This window comes from Anopheles merus, chromosome 2L, assembly GCF_017562075.2.
Source record: "Anopheles merus strain MAF chromosome 2L, AmerM5.1, whole genome shotgun sequence".
Lineage (NCBI taxonomy): Eukaryota > Metazoa > Arthropoda > Insecta > Diptera > Culicidae > Anopheles > Anopheles merus.
Window position 1 is genome coordinate 46920967 of NC_054083.1, and position 21147 is coordinate 46942113.

General features: G+C 46.2%; 1 protein-coding gene across 2 annotated transcripts; it reads left to right on the plus strand.

The window, feature by feature from the left end:
* Nucleotides 1–1295: 1295 nt before the first annotated feature.
* On the plus strand, nt 1296–21131 carry LOC121594156 (peptidyl-alpha-hydroxyglycine alpha-amidating lyase 2). Of its 2 annotated transcripts, none has more exons than XM_041917172.1 (4): nt 1296–1408; nt 5140–5505; nt 16828–16997; nt 17065–21131. In XM_041917172.1, the coding sequence occupies exons 2-4, from the start codon at nt 5248–5250 to the stop codon at nt 17861–17863; spliced, it is 1227 nt and encodes a 408-aa protein (XP_041773106.1). In that variant the 5' UTR covers nt 1296–1408; nt 5140–5247; the 3' UTR covers nt 17864–21131. The 2 variants fall into 2 exon arrangements, with proteins under 2 accessions (XP_041773106.1, XP_041773103.1); XM_041917169.1 differs by lacking the exon at nt 1296–1408 and adding an exon at nt 4273–4818.
* The last annotated feature ends 16 nt before the right edge of the window (nt 21132–21147 follow it).

Sequence of the window (21147 nt, forward strand, 5' to 3'; positions counted from 1 at the left end):
GAGTAAAAATACGCATTCAATCGCATTGCTTTCTTCAGACAAAATGGATAGAAATATCATATTTTTTAAAACACTGTGGCACTGCTTTAAGCTTATTTTCGATGTGGCAAAAATTACATCTATATGCTACTAAATCTTATTTTGCATTTTTCTTGGTTATTTGTAACGGAAGGGTAATGAAACTAACATGAGTGTTACACATAGAACACTTTAATGAATACATTTTGAGCATTGGAATGTATCTTTGTAGTGAAATAATACTTAAAGCAGAAGGTGTTGCCCATTTTGTCCCGCTTTCCCCTACTTATGGTAGAAAAAAAAAGAAAAGCTTCAACGTTTATGGTTTCACTGGTTAAGTGTTATATACCTATACTGATTTATACAAAGAAAATCTTGCTAAAATTGTAGGCTGCATAAATAGCACACATTTCGAATGAAATCAATTTAAATAAATAATAAAAAAAACCCCTCCAACGCGAAAATCAGCAGCAAAAAGTAATTATCTCCCACTTTGCTTCACGCCGGAGCGGAGGTTCACTTCATGATACACATATTTTTAATTTACATTTAATGCTGTTTTTTTAACGCCCTCCCCCCTGCGACACACACACCTTTTCCATTTCCTCCAGCCATTTAACGAAAAAAAAAAGCTTTTCGCTCCTGCTTCTCCTGCTACATTTACACTTACACAAATCCTAGAAAGAAAGCCCCAGTCCCACCCAGTCAGCTAGCAACAACGCTAAGCTTTAGTAAAACAGCATTTAATTAATGCGTAACAGTGCGGACCGGGGGAGGGAAAGGGGATGGGGATAGTAGTTAGCTCCCTGCCTGCTCCCCCTCCCCAGGAGTAGCGACAAAAATAGGTAAGCCCAAACCATGGCTTAATGGTAGTGAATGGTGAAAATCGAGAACATACCGACAGCATATGCTAACTTACAACACCAAACAACCCGAAGCAAGCAACAACAGTAACTGGAACAAAATCGTTACATGTCAAAGACATGCCTCCCCCTGAACAGAGGGGGAGGGGGAGGGGGGGAGGAAAGGGAAACGGAAAAATTGTCCCCCGATCCCCCTTTGTGCTTGTTTCCCTGTCAGCAACAGTGACGCACAGTGTGTACCACATACTGTAAAAACAGCCACTGTGCGTGAGTGTGTGTGTGTGTATGGTGGCGAAGGAAAATCGAAAGAAAAATAGCGTCCCCGACCCCCCCCCCCCCCCCCACACGGACTACCCGAGCCGTAGGGTAGTAGCAATACACGAGGGCAAGAAAATTCAAATCATTTGCCACACGGTAAACGAAATTGTCGGTTCAACGACGACAACGAGCGCACGTTTCCGGTTTTGGGACGGAAGTAGTCACAGCGAGTTCCCCGGCAGCAGTAGCAGCAGTGGCAGCAGCAACAGGTTAGTTTTGAGGGTGGAAGTGTAGATTTATTTGATCTCTTGCAATTGAAAAAGAGTGTGCTTTAGTGTGCTTTAAGATGGAATTGTCCACGTGTAATGATACATTGATGAACAAGTGAACAGGACAGTACAAACAAAAAAAAAAACAGCGCGAACATCAATTGAGTGGAACGAATGTGTTAAATCAATTGGAAATGGAAACGTTTAACACCGGTGTAAACGGCTCAACACGTTCGGTGCATTGATCCACGTTGATTCAATTGACCGATGCACAACATTACCACCGGAGCTCAACAAACGGTCAGTGTGAGGTGCAGCAGTAGTTGCAACCGGAATCTCCTTGTAGCCCGTGGATGGAACATCAACCTATCTACCGTGGGGATGGGAAACATCGCATTCAATCCAAAAACAGTTTCAGTCTCCATTTCTCCCCCCCCCCCTTTATCCCCTTTTCCATATTATGCATGTATGTATGCTGTCCCATTGATTCCACGCGACAACTTCCGAACAACAACAACTGTTCTGTTCATATGGCGGGAGGTTTTCGGATCGATTGCCGCTTGTGGCACGCTTGGGGAAACTCGTCTCGTTGGAGTGTGGTACCGTGCGATAAGCGTTCGGTTTCGGGCATGATGATTGGTGGCAAGCCCGTGGCTGATTGTGCTTGCTGCCACGTGCGTGTGTTTGCGCGCTTGCCCATGTGCCCACGAGTGACGGATATTATGTAAATTTCGTTATTTGATCTCTCATTTTTGCTACTTTTTCCTGTGCGGTGAATACGGGAATGATGCCACGTAACGTACGCACACATACACACACACACACGCACGTAGGGTAACGATAATCGTATCCTTTACGTGGCATGATGTTTATTTAGCGCGTGTCTGTGGGGAGAGTTGTTTTTCTGTTGTTGTTATTCCATTTATGCATCTCAATTCAATTTAATTTGGCTCTTTATGATGATTGATTGCGTTAAATTTGAGGGTTTTTTTCTTCTATTTTTACCCCTACAGTTCTACACTTTGTGTTAATTTTTATTACAGTTTGTGTAAGATTTTCTTCTGTTTTGTATTATTACTATTTCCCTGTTTTTGTTTTAGGAAGAAATTGTACATCTCAATTTAACAAATTAGTAGTTTGAAATTCCACATACTTTGAACTACAACCCCCTTTTTTATGAATTTAACCCTTTTTGCCATTCCACTTCACTTCCGGCTCTGACCCGGGAGCTTTTGCAAGAAAAGCTTTAACGAAGCAAGCTCGTTAAAGCTCCTTCTGTCTTGTGCAGCGTAAGCAGAGACAAACACCACGTAGCTAGCACGCACACGTTTGAGCAGTGTTACAAAATGGTCACAGTCAACGTGATCAAAACGTTTCTGACTGAAACAAATTCATCGTCACGAGCTCTACTGTGATGAGACTCAAACTCAGTTGGTGCGACCCTCACATGCGCGTCGTGACATTTTGTGCATCTCTTGGTCAGTCACTTGGTTGTGACATTTTCTGTCGCTGATTATCACGACAGTCATTGAGAGATGTGCGGTGCGTGTGACTGTAAATAAGCATGTTTTCTCGCTCAATTACATTATCATCCTACCCAACAGATCATCAAACGAGACAGAGCGAGAAAGCATGCACACTGTTGTTGCTTGGGACCACTCGCCCAGTAAGGCACAAGAATGTCGTGATTATCAAAGCGAGAAAATGTCATGACCAAATGAGTTACCAATAATTGGATGCTACACAAATTGTCATTAAACATGCACAATAGGTACACCAACTGGTTGAGTTTAACCCCTGATCAGCACAGTTGTGTACGTGAGCTAACTAGAACATCGTTTCAGTCATGACTCATGGGTGTTGGTGACTGAAACAGTGGAATTTGACCACACGATTATGCTTGCGAGGGCATTAAGTTCAGCTTGTCAGTCAGAGCATTGCGTTGGACTCAAGCACTAGCAAGTTGCGGCATGTCATGATGCACTTTGTTTCGTTATTTTTATAGAGACTTTGAGCCAATTGGCCTCATTCCGCTGATTCAATTTGAGTGAAATGGAGATTCATGTTTTGAAAACAGGCAACCCCTGAGATACGACTGTGCTTGGGATCGAAAAAATGTCCCAAAGCAAAGTGTCAGTCGAAAGAGTCGTATGGCGAATATCTGTGAACATAAAGTTTATAACTAATAATAATTTAAATAATAGTTTAAACTAATAATAATAATAATAATAATAATAATAATAATAATAATAATAATAATCATCATCATCATCATCTTCTAAATAATAATAGTAATCATGATTTTAAAACAAACCATCCATCAAACATCCATCCCAATATCCTTGGTAAGGTAACCAAAAAATCATGCAAAATTCTGTAATTTAATAACAATAATTACCACACATTTTAAGCAAAGTTTCATCGTTTGAAGCATTATTTTCCATTCATTATTTTCAAAACAGCAATAGAAAAATCCCTCTCTAAATCCAAACCAACTGTCAAACACAGACCGAAAGCTCCCCGAAAGCTCACCACACAAAAGCTTTGGCTTTTCTTTGCCTCACGCTTTCTCTCACTCTCTGGCAAAATGTGAGAGAGAATTTTCCGGAGAATTTTCCACTATCGCCAAACATCGTTACTACGAGCACGTTTACGGCTGTGCTCACCAATACAGCCATCCATCGGTTGGAGGAGTTGAACTTGAACACAACGCGCTCTCGCTCTCGCTCTCTCTCTTTCGCTCGCCAGGGCAAATGGGCTTGTTTTCCTTCTAGCGTTTATTCCCCCTTTCCTCCTTTATGCGTACGTGTGTGTGTGCGGGTACAATCTTCACGATAGAAAAACACTCAAACACACACACACACACACCCGCATAAGCCACCGTACAACCGTACGAGGGGAACAGTGTCACCGTTCTTGCTATCAGTCAAACTGTCCACCCGTTCGTGTTTGCTGCTGTGTTTCGCGCAAAACAAGTGCCAACAGGGGAGAGGCCGTGGGGTGAAAAGCCCAGCGTACAACCAATTTCGGTGGACCGCGAGCCACACACGGGAGTCAGACATCAAGCGTGTCTCGAGCGAACCAGTCGTCGTCGTCGTCGTCGTCGTCGGGTCGCCTGGGTCGTCTGGGTCGGTCGCAGGCAGGCAGGACACGGTGCGCGTTAGTGTGCCAAAGGGATCACAGCGGGAAAGGAAGGAAGTGATTGCGCCAACAAACGCCGTCTCCAGTGCCACCAACAGTGGTGTGTTTGGGGGGGGAGGGAGGGTGTTGGAAGGTAACAGTGTACTGGTGATGAAGCACACCAACATGGAGCAACCATGTGTGGTGCCGGAAATGGACTGATTTCGCTGTGATTTCGGTCCGTTCCGTCCATTTCCGTTTTTTTGGCTGGATCGATTGCGGTCTAAGGCGTAAGTATTTTCCGTCGTATCGTGCTTGCAAATGAATGAAACTTTCCGAGTGCTCTATGCAGTGTTTGTAGTATGGCAAGTGTTTGGGAAAGTTAAAGCTTCCAAACGAACAGTGAAGTGTTTCGTCTGACAGTTCCATGTTGTTAAACATATGGTATCCCTTTCCCTTGGTGGTGTTAACAGGCAACATCGCCGTCGATAGAGCTTTAAAGCCAGCTAAAAACGTTCCCCCTTCTCCGTAGTTCTAATTTTGTTCGATTGTTTTTCTTTCCCGCTTTTCTTCTTTACGCCTTCGATACGGGACACGGCACCCGTTCGCAGAATCGCATCGTTCAAGCGCACGCCGTCGTCACCGTTCGTTCCGCACCGATCGCCATCATCATCATCATCATTCTACGCGGCGTAAGTCGTCCGCCGTTCATCAGCAGGATGGCAACAGCAGCAACGACCGGACAGCGCCGAACGGCCACAACGATGGGGATGAACCAAATGCTGCTGACGCTGGCGCTGGTCGCCCTGCTGGTGGCTGTGGGTGGTGCCCACTCCTACACGGTACCGCGCGATACCGACATCCTGCTAGCGGATGGGTTCTTCAAGCGTATGCGGGACCTGTTTGCCGAGCGCGCGTACGAAGATGCGCTCGGTGGTGGTGCTGCTGCCGGTCCGGCGGAGATGGCGGACGAACCGGTAAGTAACAGGGGGGGGGGGGGGGGGGGGGAGGGTTAGCAGAAGATCCTGCCCGTCCTAACCACTACGTACTTGAGGCAAGCTTCTCCCCATGTTCGATGTCGTTATTATTAAACGGAAATCGAGCTTTTTCGTCGAGTGGATGGCTTTTCCTCATTTGTAAAGGGGGCGGTGGGGAAGGAAATGTAGCAATTCTCTGGCCCGCCTTTTGGCCTTTGCCGAACACTTTTCGTGCGAAACAAAGCAAAGACCTCCAAGCAGGACCCCGAAGAAACAAAAGGAAGCTACGGTGGGATTGGGAGCCTGAAGAGCGCATTAAACAACGGCTTTGCTACGGTTTGTTAACGAGAGCGAGAACGAGTGTACTGCTACTTCACAGTGTTGGGAGCTTCTTTTCGGTTGCGGGGGTGAGGGGGGGGGGAGGGGGAAAAAGGAAGAAACGGCTCGGTTTTATCATTTCATCATCGAGCGCTTCTCTCCGCCTCCTAAATGACTCATTTTCGGTGGGTCGCTTTTCGCTTCGATCGCTTCGAGCAGGTCAACCAAGCGACCAAAACGCGGGACGGAGCTTCTCTCCACACCATCCAACCATCCACACACACACACACCATTATCGATATTGACTTCCTGATGAAATGGGCGATGATGATGGCTGGAAGGTACCACCATCCCCGAACGACGACAAAGACCATGATGACGGTGATGATGATGATGATGATGTTGCTCGTTCGTTTCATATGCAACAACATCGACCACGGGACCACGGGCACTGCATGACCAATGGCTTTAAATGGTGGTTTTAATGTACGTTGAAGAGGCTTAGTGGTTTGGTAGTAACTGGAGCAAAGCACACATCCCTTTTGGTGGTGTGGAATTGATGGTGGAATTGGAAATGATTCGGAAAATCCATTTGCCCCAGAGTGAGTGTTTCCCATTTTTTTTTTGAGTGGGATGTTCGATAAACAGAGCGACCGGCCGTCGGCAATATCCTCAAACCGTTTGATTTAATCCTTTAAGCCGTTGAAAGCTCTTGCTACCTTTACAAAGCAGCAAGGGCCGGGTCTGCTTTCTTGCTACTCCCATTATTAGATAGAGCGATCCTTTAGAGCTGCTTTGTGCAAAATCGTAAATTGATTATATATTTAACCAGCCTCCTTTCCTTCCCGGTTCACCTTGCCCATCTCACAAGACATTAAAGTGAGCCAACAGTTCTTCCGGACAATTCCTCACTTCCTGCCGGTAGCGATTCCCCGCTGTGGAATGTTATCCTTCTTTCGCAAGTTTCGCAACTTTCGCAAATTGCAAATTCCAAACGCTGCTGCCTTGGGTGTTTGATTTTCATCTTAATCCTTCCGCGATGGCCTAAAAAAAAAAAGAAAATTTCACAAGCATCGCACAAAACTTATGCACCATTAGAATTCCAGTCAGTTTCACTGCCGGCCAGTGCGCTCTTTGCCGCAAGCGCCCGGCGAATGGTTCACGCGAAGGAGGAGGAGTGCCATTCCTGCCGGCATCCATCTTAGACCTGCATAATTCATGTCAATTTCATCCTACCTAGAAGCATAGGCAGCACCCGGATAGGATAAAGGTAAATCGAGATAAGGCGCACGAGAACACGTTGGTAGCGTTTGCCGCATCACCGTATCCCGTGCGTATATGCGGCATAATTAATGTTGCATCGTGTGCAGGTGTGTTGGTGGAGTAGCCGCTTCACACTGCACACATATCGTGTCCCGGGCGCATCTTCGTGGCCGGGCACAGCACAGGACTCAATATGCTCGCAGCAATATTCCATCTAGCGCGAGCCTACCACCTCTGGAGTACTACAAATTAGCTTGTCCGGGAGGAGATTCGTTATCGAGCATGGGGGCGGAGGCACGTGGAAAGTTGTTTATGTTTGGGCTAAACTTCGACCACAGTACAGCCCACGAGCAATCGCCACGGGATTGCGGATAGTGAGTGAATTTTTTAGGACGCTATTTTTGGAGTTTCCACTAATTGCGTTACGCGCCAAGTTATGTGAAAAGGTGTAGTTGAGGGTGCTTACGCCACCGCATACGGGCTGAGTGGACCACTGTGGCTGTGTGGTTGTCCCTCCCGGCGGGGACGGTTTTTGCGTAACACGACACGGAAATGGTGTCTCATTATACCGCTTTTTAATAAGCGGGTACGTAACGGGGAATGTAATGGTTGTTATCACACTGTCCGATGGTAGCTAATCCACTGGGTTAGTTGTCTATTATCCGTGTGCACCATGAGGCTTGTTAAAAGGCTCCAGATGTTATCCAGAAGTTGAAGTTAAGCCACATTATCGATAGAAAATAAAGAGCCGTTGTTAATTAATTGGTGGGGCTGTTGTTTTGTTTACTTCATGTTTTAATTCCTTATCAAAAAAGGAAGGACAAATTTCAACAGCAGATAACGTAGGTTTCCTATACAGATTGCATACTATTAGGCGTTTTATATTAGCAAACATGTCACAGCAGGTCACAGTAGGCGTAAAACGCCTAAAAGTATGCAATTTGTAAAACAGAAAAGGTAGTTTAGGATCCATTAAAAGGCTTTTAACCCTGTTCAACGAACTTTTATCACACATTAAAGTATACTTTTTGTTGTTTTTTTATCTCTGAATGGCATTATTTAGTCTATCTTAAAGTCAAATATTATCACGATCATCATCAAAAAAAAAATGAATAAGTATGTTCTGTTCCATACATTATTCATGACTGCACAATGTTCCTTCGACAGACCGGCGGCCGGAAAACTAATATTAATTAACATTTGCCAACCTATAGCTAAGCGCACCCCAAAGTATGCAAAGTGTCTGCATTTGCTTTTAATTGCAAAAGCCGAATGATTTGCAATTCAGCAGCAGCAGCAGCAAACAAAATTCATCATCACTTTCGGCAATTGAAGCATGTTTAATCGCATGCGTCATTGTGACAGCATTGACGGTGGCACCCGTGCGGTCCCTTCGTCCGCATGGGAAAAAGTCACTCATGCGACTAATCATCATTAGCAAATTAATCTTCAAACGGTTGGTTCCAAACAGATTCCCAAAAAAAAACATCCCAACACCCCGACCAGACGATAAACGAGAGAGAGAGAGAGAGAGAGAGAGAGAGAGAGAGAGAGAGAGAGAGAGAGAGAGAACGATAGAGTGAGGAAGAGATCAATCATGACATTTAATCACAAACTCTTAACTCTTTTCCCCAAAAAGCAGGATTTTGCTCTGTAAGCTTTCTTTCAGTCATCGTTGACGATCAAACGTCTTTTGCGCTTCCTTTGGCCGCATGAAGGCTAGAAGATTTAGCAAATATTCATTCACATTCCACATCGCATAGAGCAAGAGCATACAAGGAAATGGCACATTCTCTGCGCAAGGTGGAATGTTTGGCTGTGAAGCTCCAACGCAAAATCCAACCCAAAGTGTTCAGTCCGAACTTTCCTCCGTACGTCAGAGAGTTGATTCGTCTGATCGAAACGAACTACACGTTTTATGTGCTTTATTTCCCATACTTTACCAACAAAAAGAAGCGTTATTTGAATCGAAAAGCCTTCTCCACTTTTACCCTGCATCAACAAAAAAAAAGGGGAAAGGAAAAGGGTGGAACCAACCCACCAACGTTTGTTTTCAATTTCAGCCATTGGAGGAAAGCTTTGTTGTTGTTGTTGTAGTAGGTGCAAAAGTTTTTCTTTCTACTGCACAAAGCCTTTATCCAAAACGTCAATCGGTTGAATAGAAAGCGAGACCGCCGGAAGACTAACTAGAGTCTCCGCAGGAACTGCGGTGCCGGGTTGCTACTGCTACTGCTCCGTTCTGAAGATAGAAAAGCGCCCGCAAGAGTTACGGAGCAATGGGTTCCTCCTTCACCCTGCAGGTGTGGTGCCGTCGTAGCCGGCTAGCCGTGTGGTACAACACAAGATTTAGTAGTTGTTTTATGTTGCTGATGGAGGTGGCCCCGACCCAAGCTGTTTTTTTTTTTTTGCTCTCATACTTCAAATGATTCCCTTTTTACTACTTCCTTTCTCGGGGCTCTATTTTCTGTGCAACTTAATAGGGTTTTGTGTTGCGCCCGCCACAACACCACGGCACACGGCAAGCTCCATGTGCCCATGGCGCCGGTTGTACACATTGGCAAAAGGAAAGCAAGCGGCTTCTTGTGGTTAGTTTTCCGGATTCATTACGAAGATTTGTTTTTGTTCCTCTTTTGCTTGCTTTTTTCAGCTAGTTTTTCTATGCCCACAGAGCACAGAGCAGCAGAGTGTGTGGGGTTTTGATGGTGCGAAATGGAGCAGAGGGCCAAACGCGCCGACGGAGGTCGTGCCACCACCGTCGTCTGCGTGTACTGCGCCTTTAAAAGGCTAAAGTAAAGTTTGCTTTTTATTTCCCACTATACGCGTCACCTTCACCGGTACGAGCTTCCCGAGCGAGCGGGTTTTGAGATGGCGCAACTTTCCCCTCCCCAAAGAAACCATACACACACACACACACACTCATCCATCCGACCGTGAATGGGAAACTTCTAAACCATAAACCTAGCCTTCTGCTAGAGGGCAAGTAGGGGACTCCTTCCTCAACGGTACACAATCTCCCACGAGAGAGATTGCGGAGGTGATTCCGGAGGTGACACAAAGTCCTGATCTCACCACAACTCCCAGAGAGCTTTGGGGAGCTTGGGGAGTTTAAACTCAAAAGAAAAGTTAAAAAAAAAACAAGGTGATACAGATTTCGAGCCACGAGTTCCAGCGCGGGATATCTGCATCCCACAGAGGCGCCCGTCAGAGCAAGCGGGAACGTGAAAGCTGACACATTTGGAACAGTTTCTTCCACACACCCCAATGACCTTAGGTGTCCCGGTTCCGTGCATGCAGTGGCCGAAAAGTTTATCCCATCTCGGAACCGCCAGGAGTACAGAAAGGATGACACGGAATTAAAGGGGACGGAAAAGATTGGAAAAACGGGACCGAAAAGTGTTCCTTTTGGAGTTTCGTGACCGCGACCAAAACTTTCCTCATTACTAGTTGGGCACTGGTGGCAGCGGTGACTGATGACTAAGGCCTGTGTGTGTGTGTGCGTGATGATGCGTGATGACGATCGGCGATGCTCAAGATGACAGCAGGTCAGGTCGGCGCATGCTGTGATGATTTTGCGGCACCTTTCTGCTGTTAACTGTTGACACATCACACCCCACCGGGGGAGAAGAGATTGATGAAGCTTTTGGTTGGTTTGATTTTGGTTGGTTTGATACCATCAAAAACACCAGTAAATGGGAGAGCGGGGTGAATGGATGAAGAACCCTTTTTCGCATGATGATGAATGGATTCAATGTCAACTGGCAGGGACGGCGCGTCATATATTACCTTTTGATATTGATATATGGCACAGTCTCTGAACCTAACTCTTCCCTTCTTTCTCTCTCTCTCTCTCTCACTGTTCGGACACAGATAAAGAGAGTGGAAAATTGTTTATCAGATATGAGGTATTAATGTGCCCATCATGGCGTAAGATAAAAAACACATTCACCCAAAAGGGTGAATGTGAATTCCATGGCAATTATTCAATAACTGCACGATCAACAAAAAGTTTTTGAAGTTCAGATTCTTCCGGACATTCCCCTGAAAAGACACCAGCAACAGCACAGCAATAAATACAACAACTTATTATATGAAACCATCTCCCTGTTCTCTAGCTCTAACTCCAACCGTGTGTTGCCTGTTGCCAAAAGAATCCCTCACTCCTCTTAATCCCGTGCGTCCGTGTGTCGGTGCCGGATAGAAACATTGGCACGATTCAAAGATCAGCAGCTCCCAACGGACGGCAAACGCAAACCCGGAACGTGTCTAAGTGGTTATTGCGTTATCTTCAACCCCCGGAGGTGGGTGGGAGGGAGGGAGGCAGGGCCATCTGGCCCGGTTGCCCAGTTTTTCACACATTTTCACCCCGTGGTAGCACACACGTGCTATTTTATTTGTGTGTCTGTGCGATACGTTGCACATTTTGATGTGCGACACCTAGGCGCACTAGCTGCTTCCCCGAGCCGGTGGCCCCGTGTGTCGCAGTGTTTTGGTGTGGTTGTGATTAAAGACCATTATCTGCCGAAGGGCAGACCACCGTAGCAAGAGCCTTTCGGGAGGGGGGGTGTTAAACACTAGAAGCTACACAGGGGCCACACACAGCGGGCAATAAAAACTAATTGCAACAGCCGTGCCAAATAGCGCAACAACGCTTTTACGCATCGGCAAACAGCAGTCACATTTTAGTTTAGAGTTGCCGGAAAGTTTGCGGGGACCACAATAACGAACCCGAACTGTGAAGGGGGTTAGTTTTTTGGAGCGCTTTTGGAGCGAAAACGAACGGAAACTATTATTGCAGAATCAACTAAAGTGTGTACAACGGAGAAAAGGGTTTATTTCGGAATGTCATAACTTTGTTGGACAATGTCATTTGTGCGAATGGGGCAATGTGGTTTTGCTTACCATTGATAACGAATGTTATTCGGGATATTGTACGAACACAACAGGGCTGGAATTCATCATTGCATGGGGTTGACGGTTTACACAGCACGAGTCACAGCTTAATTACAGAAGTATGAACCGAGACAAAGTTAAATGGAAGGGCAAATCTATAAGCAGATTCTTAGAATGTACTGACAAGTCCATAGCAAGTCTGTAGTAGTATGTAAGCGTAAAATTCAACTTCACCACAGTCCTTAAATGAAGCCTCACTCTTCTAATAACACAGAGCAAGAAAGTTAGTTTCTTAGTTTGTGTTGAATAAGGTTCATTCGGAGGTTCGTCGAACATGTTGGCCATTAGCCTCTTTGTCTCACTTGTTGATCAATTCCACCTTCTTCCGTTGTTCCTAAAATTCTGAAGAACTCATATTCTTATACCAATTATAATCTTCCTGAAGTTTCCTACTTGCTAACTTTCAGATGCACCGAAACTACCACTCTGCAGTATTGGTCTGCAGTGGAAGATTCCAACAAGCCTTCTTTCTCGTCTTCTAAAATGACTTTACGAGGTCGACCAGTTCCAAGTATATGGCCACCTGAACTCGATGAGTTTGATACGCTGATGTACTGCGAGATCGCTGTACATCTTATTTGGCTCGTCATTGTATCGGCTCCTCCATTGTCCTGCCACACATGCGAGGTCCTGCTGAGCATCTTCCTCTCGAACAATGATCCTCTTGGACAATGAACAGGCTCCTACGAGAGTACTACAACTATAAAAGTACGATTTAGTCACAGTTTTAACCGTCTTTGAAGTAAACTCACTACTCAGCGTACGGTATGAGCGGTTGCTTTCAATCTGTTGTCGGGGTTGACCTTTGACCCGAGATACGCAGGTCAATGTAACCCCTACGTAGTTTGAATTTGATTGTAGTTGGGCCGCTGATGGTGCCACCATTAGGTTAGTGGCCTTTTTCTCATTTATCGTGAGCTACAGAGCATGACCGCCATGGGTGCAAGCCCCGAATAGACCGTGCCCTCATACGTACCTCGGCTGACTATCCTGCTACGGTAACAACTTCGATTTGCAACTTCGCTCATGGCACCAAAGGCTCGTTTACCGGACTAGGTGTTTGGTACTCGCGTTCATCACGGAACTTCTCGACGACTGTATTGACTCTCCTTCGCTACTAGCTGCCATCCTGTACCTGTACGTTCCTGCCAGGCCGCTCCAAACTCGGGCAATGTTAGCCCTCGACGACCGGAAAACGCAATTTAGCCCGAAAATGGTTCGAAGGTGGCATTACTGGCCATCGATAGACAAATGAACATAAACAGAGTTCAGCTTGGAGATCGGTAGACCAATGAAGTCTACACATTACCACATAAGCCAGATCGGAGAAGGGGTTACGTTGTAGCAAAATGCTCTTCCCAGAGTCTTCACCTTCAAGTCTCAAGGAATGGAATCTCTCCCTAGCTCCATAACAAGCCATTTCTAGCCCATTCTCAGGACACAAACCAATTCCTACTACTCATTCCAGCAAACAGATACAAAACCAACACAACAGATCATTGAACCTTAACTCTCAACATAACATGAAAGATGACATTTAAACTTGCGCTTAGTATTGGTTACCAAAAAGTTAGTTCCCAAAACCCAACAAACAGCGCCGGTACCTACTAAAGCAAATGGAAAAGCACACCTTTTGTTATCACCGCCCAACCGTTGGGGCAACAAACTTTACGGCTATCACCTTGCGTTATATGATTAATAGCATCATAATGCTCTGACCCGCCTCCCTCTGATGATAATAAACACAAACGATTCACCGGGCCTCGGCCAGTCGTCCGAGAGTGCACTGTCTGTGTGTGTCCCTCTTCCCCCCAGGAGAATAACGCAAATAAATTGTCCATCGCACTTTTTTCATTTGCTGTATTTGCTGTATCTGCCAGCGGCCAAAGCCGGCAAAGAAGAGATTAAGTTTCCATGATTCATTTTAGTGCGCTGCTTTTAGAGTGCTGGAAGGCTCACAAAAAACTGCTCCCCTTCCTCCACCACTCTGCTCGAATAATTCATATGTGTAATGGATTTTCCAAAACCGGCCAGGCCATGCCAGGCCAGTCCAGGACTCGCAGCCCCAGCACCAGGTGTATGAAAAACGAGCGATCCTACGAGCGATGCGTACTCTCCGATGCGATGGAACTGGCTAAAATACTGGGCCCACAGTTTTGACATTCGGGAAAGCGTTATAAAGAATGCTTTCAGGCACAGACACACACACACACACACACACACACACACACACACACACACACTCATAAAACAGCATCCTTCCTCTAGAAACGGCCGTTAACTTCCCCCCACGGGCATCGTTCGGATGATCTGTTTCCTTTTCGTTTGTGATCACACAACAACAAAAAACAAACTCACACACACACACACACACACAGGTCCATTACGAATTCCGAGATATGGGGGCCCTGGTGGAGGACGTTACGTTAGAGGCCAAACAAAACAAAAAAATGCGTACGTACATGCGGTGCGTGTCTTTCTGGGTATGGGATTATGATTTCCAAAACCCAGAACCACAAGAGTGAAGTACCATTGGAGCTTAATGGGTACCACCACCGTGTACCATCTTGCCTCAATGTAATGTAATGTAATGTGTGTGTGTGTTTGTTAGTGATGTGCTGTGTGGAGCGCACCCACGTCTCCGATCAGATTCCGACTATTGTTTGTCCGATTCCGACTCTGGCAAAATGGAACCACTAGATCCTCCCGGAGTCGGAGTCATCCGGAGTCGTCCGGAGCCGTCTGGAGTCGTTCGGAGTCGTCCAGAGTCGTTCGGAGTCATTCGGAGTCGTCCGGAGTCGGAGTCATCCGGAATCGTTCGGAGTCGTTCGGAGTCGTCGAAGTCGCCCGGAGTCGTCCGAAGTCGTTTGGAATCAAAGTTGGTCGGAGTCAACAGCAGCCGTGGAGCGGTTTAATGTGCTTGTGATCAGACATTTGCTTTCGTTGTGCTTTTTTGTCTTTCACTTTACGCGTGCACTTCCTATACAAGCCGATCTTGGCCGACTTCAAATTACTCCGGATGACTCCGTCTGCAACCGATTCTGGATGACTCCGAACGACTCCGAACGACTCCGCACGACTCCGAACGACTCCGGAAGATTCCAACTCCGGGTGATTCCGAACGACTCCGGACGACTCCGACCTCGAATGACTCTGGGCGACTCCAGACGACTCCGAACGACTCCGGATATTGCAGCGCGGACCTACCCTCCTGAGTCGATTCTGAATTTATCGGAGTCGGATCGGAGTCGACTCCGGATTTTTGCCAACTTTCAACCATCACTAGTGTGTGTTTGCCGACGTCTCGAGAACGGATTGGAAAACTGTGCTTCTCCAGCGCGCTCCAATGAGGAAACAAAGGCACGAAGGATGCGATGTACCAAGAAACAGCATATGTAAACCAGACGGGCGACACAGGCGAGGTTTGTTCAAGAAGAGCTCTCCTCAAAAGGATCACACACACACACAGTTGAAGGGACATTCATCATGTAAATTGTGCCGCCTGCTATCTTCGGCTACCTTTGCTGGGGATTGGGAACGAACCACACACATAAGTTTGCAGCGTGAGCTGAAAGGTTGAAAGTGTTTGAATTAATCATGACATTCGGGGCTTCAAAACTGTATTAGCGAAGCATCCTCTCTCCGGATGAGTGCTCAAAACGAGCCTCATACAAACAGGCCGGCTTTCCCACAGCTTTGTGTGTGTGTGTGTGTCGATGCCATGCCGTGCCGTGCCGTTCCGTTTATGAGCTTTTGTTAGTTGATACGCATCAGAGAAAACCTCCCAGAAGAGAAGTGCACTGACGCGTGCTTGAGACACACAACGCACAACGGAGGTAGTGCGCGACATATAGGTAAGGATATATCTTTATTATTATGGCCAACACACCGAGCCGTGCCGATGAGCCGTTTTTCCTGGAATGCTGCTGGAAGGTTGTGCCCGTCTCCTGCCATCATCACATGGTGTCACCTGGTTTGGTGCTTTTGTTTCAAAGAAAGCACCAAAGAACGGAAATAGCTGATTCTAAGCCGCATATTAACGCTGTGAGATGAGAGGGGGGACCTGTGGCTCGGCTCGATAGGATCGCATTATCAGCAACGTGTGACTCTCGGAGCAAGCTCGGAGCGTATTAAATCAATAATCCCCTCACCCACCAAATGGGAACCCATTAGGGGGCTGGCTTTATGTTGAAGGTGCTGACATATGAGCCACCGGGGAAAAGCAAGACCGGTTCCTCTCAATGTGCTCGGTTCGTTGTGATTAGTTAGTCCGCACTGGAAGATTGGAGAAAGTCTAATTTCAAACACCCAGGCAGGTGTTGTGTGACTTATTGAATCACCCATTTTTTTCTGGGAAAACAGAGTTTACGCTTTTCACCGTGACGCGCGATGTTTGGCATGATCGATCGATGCAGCACTCACGAGGCCCAACACCGGGCACCGGTGGTACGCATGGCAATTATTTCTGAGAAACCGTAAAGCATTCGCAGAGAATTGTTTTAATATTTCAAGGAAAATCAAGTGACAATTTCTTGGGAAGAAAAACTCCCTTTTGTGAATGTTGGGAATTATACACGAGTTCTTGGGAAATTGAATGTCTTGATATCAGGGCAGTGAATGCCAAATTCTGTGACATTTCTGAGAAAGTTATGATACAATATCATGCATTGTTTGAATTCCCAAAAAAACCCAAACATTTTGCTCGACTAATCAGTGCCTGAAATCAGTACCCGAATTCCTCAAAAGGATCCCCATTTAATACGCCATCTTACGCATCTCTCTCCTCCACAGCCACCGCAAGCGCCGGTCGACACCTCGCATCTGGACAGCCCGCCGAAGCCGAAGCTGGTGGAGGACTGGCCCAAGGTGAAGCACACCTTCGGCCAAGTAACAGCGGTCACGATCGATCTCCAGGGCAACCCGGTCATCTTCCACCGTGGCAGTCGCACGTGGACCATGGAGTAGGTTTTGCACCGGCGTTCTGGAACAGTTTGATCAATTTTCCGTTCCCCCTATCCCTCCCTACAGGAGCTTCAACGCCACCAACCACTACCAGCACATCGCGGAAGGGCCGATCCCGGAAAACACGATCGCAACGCTGGCCGCCTCGGACGGGGCCGTGCTGGAGGAGCGTGGTGCCGGCATTTTCTACATGCCGCACGGGCTCACGATCGACCACAATGGTAACATGTGGCTAACGGATGTGGCACTGCACCAGGTGTTCAAGTTTATGCCCGGTCGGGACTATCCCGCGATTACGCTCGGGCATCGCTTTGAGCCTGGCTCGTCCAAGAGCCATCTGTGCAAACCAACGGCCGTGGCGATTGCCAGCACGGGAGAGATCTTCGTCGCGGACGGGTACTGCAACAGCCGGCTGCTCAAGTACAATGCGGCGGGCCGTCTGATCCGCACCATCCCGCAGCCGCCCGAGTTCCTGTCGCTGCAGACACCGCACGGGCTGGCACTGCTCGAGCATCTGGACATGGTGTGTGTGGCGGATCGGGAAAACATGCGCGTCGTTTGCCCGCGCGCCGGGCTGCAGACATCGTACGGCGAAGGTACGCAGGCGGCAACGATTCAGGAGCCCGATCTCGGTCGCGTGTTCGACGTGGCCGCCTACGGGGATCTCGTGTACGCGGTGAACGGTCCGACCTCGCCGATGATCCCGGTGCGGGGCTTCACGATCGATCCCCGCTCGGAAACGATCATCGACCACTGGGGCAAGTTTGAGAATCCACACTCCATCACCTTCTGCCCGAACGGGTCGGCCATGTACGTGACCGAAATCGGCCCGAACCGGGTGTGGAAGTTCACGCTGACGATGTAAGGAGCAGCAGACGAGCTTCATGCGTTCTCGTGCCACACTGCTCGCGGGTTGCGTTCTGTTCTCGTTGTGTTCCCGACCCGCTCCACATGGTGCAGCAAACAACAGCAACAACAACAGCAAACAACATCCGTCTGCTCCACGGTGACCACGATTTAGCCCTCGAACACCATCCGAAAACATGAAACCAAAAAAACAACAACCCTCGGAACGGTGCGGTGACGGACGCACAGAGACACGGAACGCACGCGCGCGGCTCGGTACGGGAAGAGCATGTGGTGGTGGTGCAGCAATGGAAAGTGCAAGGAAAGGAGTGCTCCCCCAACAAGCTCCAATGCCGCACCGCAACGCTTGCCTATTCCAGCCGGGAAGCGTTGTGTTACGGTGGTGGAACGAGCACACACTTTCGCTTCGGGAAGCGAACCCAGCAGCAACACGTTTATAAAAAAAGTGCATTCAAGCAGCAGCAGCAGCAGCAGCAGCATCAGGAATATGAAACCGGAATGAGCCGTAAGGTAAAAACAAAACATCCAAACCAGACAAACGACATGGATGGAGATGGTGAGGATACATTAAACCGTGCAAACACGGGGTCGAGGTCGAGATTTATTGCAAGTTGATCCTTGCTCTTCTGCTACTGCTACTGTAGAGCAAGCGGAACGATGCAAATCTCTACACCATGCATATATACACACATAACTATACATATATACATATTCATATACATAGAAGCGCACCAGCGCACCAGCCTGTGTCCCTCTGTCTCTCTCGCTGGTGCTCTTATCCTCGGGGCACACATCATTTTGATCGAAAGGCCAGGATTGGGTAGCCGCCGCGCAGGCATTAGAGCAAAAGGTACTTAACCGAGAGTAGTGATTTATATACCATAGCCTCACAACACTAAAACACACACACACACACACTGCTGCAGGCACAAGTATAATGCAATTATATATACATAAATACATACATTTATATATATTTATATGGAAAGTAATTTCAAAACATGCAGAATAGCGGGAATTGCTCAAAGCATTCCACCAGCCCGTGCGTGATGATTTGTAAACAGACAGACGGGGTAAACATGGTTTAAAAAGAATTGAAGAACAATATTACAAATTAAACTAAATTGGTCTCTCGCGCTCTCTCTTAATATGCAGGATGAAACAAACAAACAAACAAAAATGCATTTTTAATTGTGTAGAAAAACAAATATACCAAAAATACAGATATATCCTTTTCTAGGGGAACGAAGCATCAGCAGCAAAGTATGCACAACAAAACCCAAAAGCAACACGCTTTAACGTTTGATGAGTAGACAAAACCCACTTTGGAACCAACAGCAACAAAAAACTACTACAATTTAAAGTACACCAATTACACATTACACATGTTGAGCTGCAGAAGATGAGGAAATGCAAGTAGTAGGGAATAATGCATGTTCTTCTTCCAAACTGGTAGAAAAAAAAGGTGCGCAATTAAAAATAGCGATGCCCTCGCTCGCTAGCAGAGGACGAGCAGTGCTTTGTAGTGAAAAAATAATGCAATCTAGAACAAAAAGAGAAAGAGAGAGAGAGAAACAAGGTTCATTAAAAGTGCAAACAAACAGCCCCAATAATCCCCAGACGCCGTAAAGCACCGTTTTACTAACCCCGCCCGCTAAGCGAATAAGGCGCAGCAAAATACACCACTCCACACAAGCAAGCATATTTTTATACGATGATAGTATATAGTGGATAAATAATGAATTATTAACATGAATTGATAAAGTAGTTCATTAATTCCATAAGCAAACATGCAATAAGACAAACAGCCGCAAGGAGGCAGGCAGGCAAAATGTATCAAATACACACACACTCAGACACAGACTTGCAGAAGTCCGCCGGCGCGTCCGACCATCAGCAAGGCGCTCGGGTTGTTGACGAGGAAGAAGAATATTAAAAAAAAACATCAACAATATAGCAAAACCAAGCAGCAACAACAAAAAAAGTATAACATAATTACCCACTTTTATCGCGCGAACGGGAACAGCAGGCGTGGCAGGTCGTCGCGCGTTTGATTACAATTGTTCTCAGGAGGATTGCGCGCGTTACAGCGGCAGCAGAAAGAAGATCCGTTTTTCACAGTATGCTTCCTTACGGCGTGGTCGTCGGTTGGTGGATCACACTTTTCTGTGAGATTTCCGGCGAGATTGCTCCATTTTGCTGAAAGCAACAAAACACACACCGTTAGTTTGTTTCTGTTTCCGTTCACACCACATAGTATACAACTTCTAGTTCAATGCCTGTTAGAATTGAAGATTCAAAAATTCATTAGAAATGTAGAGAAATCAGTTGTGAAATGTAGTAGCAGAAATACAGTTACAAAATCCATATAGGAACAATTACACAAACACACACACACAAATACAAAAACAGAAGGACAAACGTTATATGGTTTCTGTACTTCGGCGGGACCCCCCTCCACGCAGCACGATGCGTGCGTGTCTAGTGTTTCAAACAGGTTGAAGATGATTTGCGAAAGAATTTACCAACATTCACACAGACACACAAACAGCATATTTAAGCGTAATTAAATTTGAATTTATACACATATATCTATCGAGCGGGAAGGAGTGAAGGAAAATGGAAATGAAACTGTACGCCACTACCACAATAATTGCATGTTAAGAGACATTATAATATAATACCGTATTATACATACGCAAAAACAAAGGAAGAGATAAACTATAACTACACAATACTATTCGTACAATAATGACATACAAAATTATATTATAAAAAACCTATATATACATACACACGGATACACCAGATCTAAGTATATATATATATATATATATATAAAGCTGAGACACATCCACACAAACCACAACTATAAAGCTACTGTTAGGCAATTTTATAGCAAAAACTCACTGACTAACAAAGCCCCAAACACACACACACAGCTTAGAGCTGAAGTTACGAGATAGAGCAAGTGCAACTACTATTCCTACTATACACTACACCGCGACGGGTTTGGAGTAACGGTCGGTTTAAGTATGAAAAATATATACACACACATACACATACATATATATTACTTTCACACTTATCTACTGGCCACAGAGTTGTGGGGAGGACATTTGTGTGACAAAACAAACAAACAAGCAAAAGCAAACCAGTAGTGAAAAATCCCTTGCTCACAGACCCAAACACACTATTACACACTCCATTTACAGAGAGGCAGCAACATACGTTGAATAAAAATTTATCATTTATTTTCCAGCCTTTTCCCACGTGTTGATT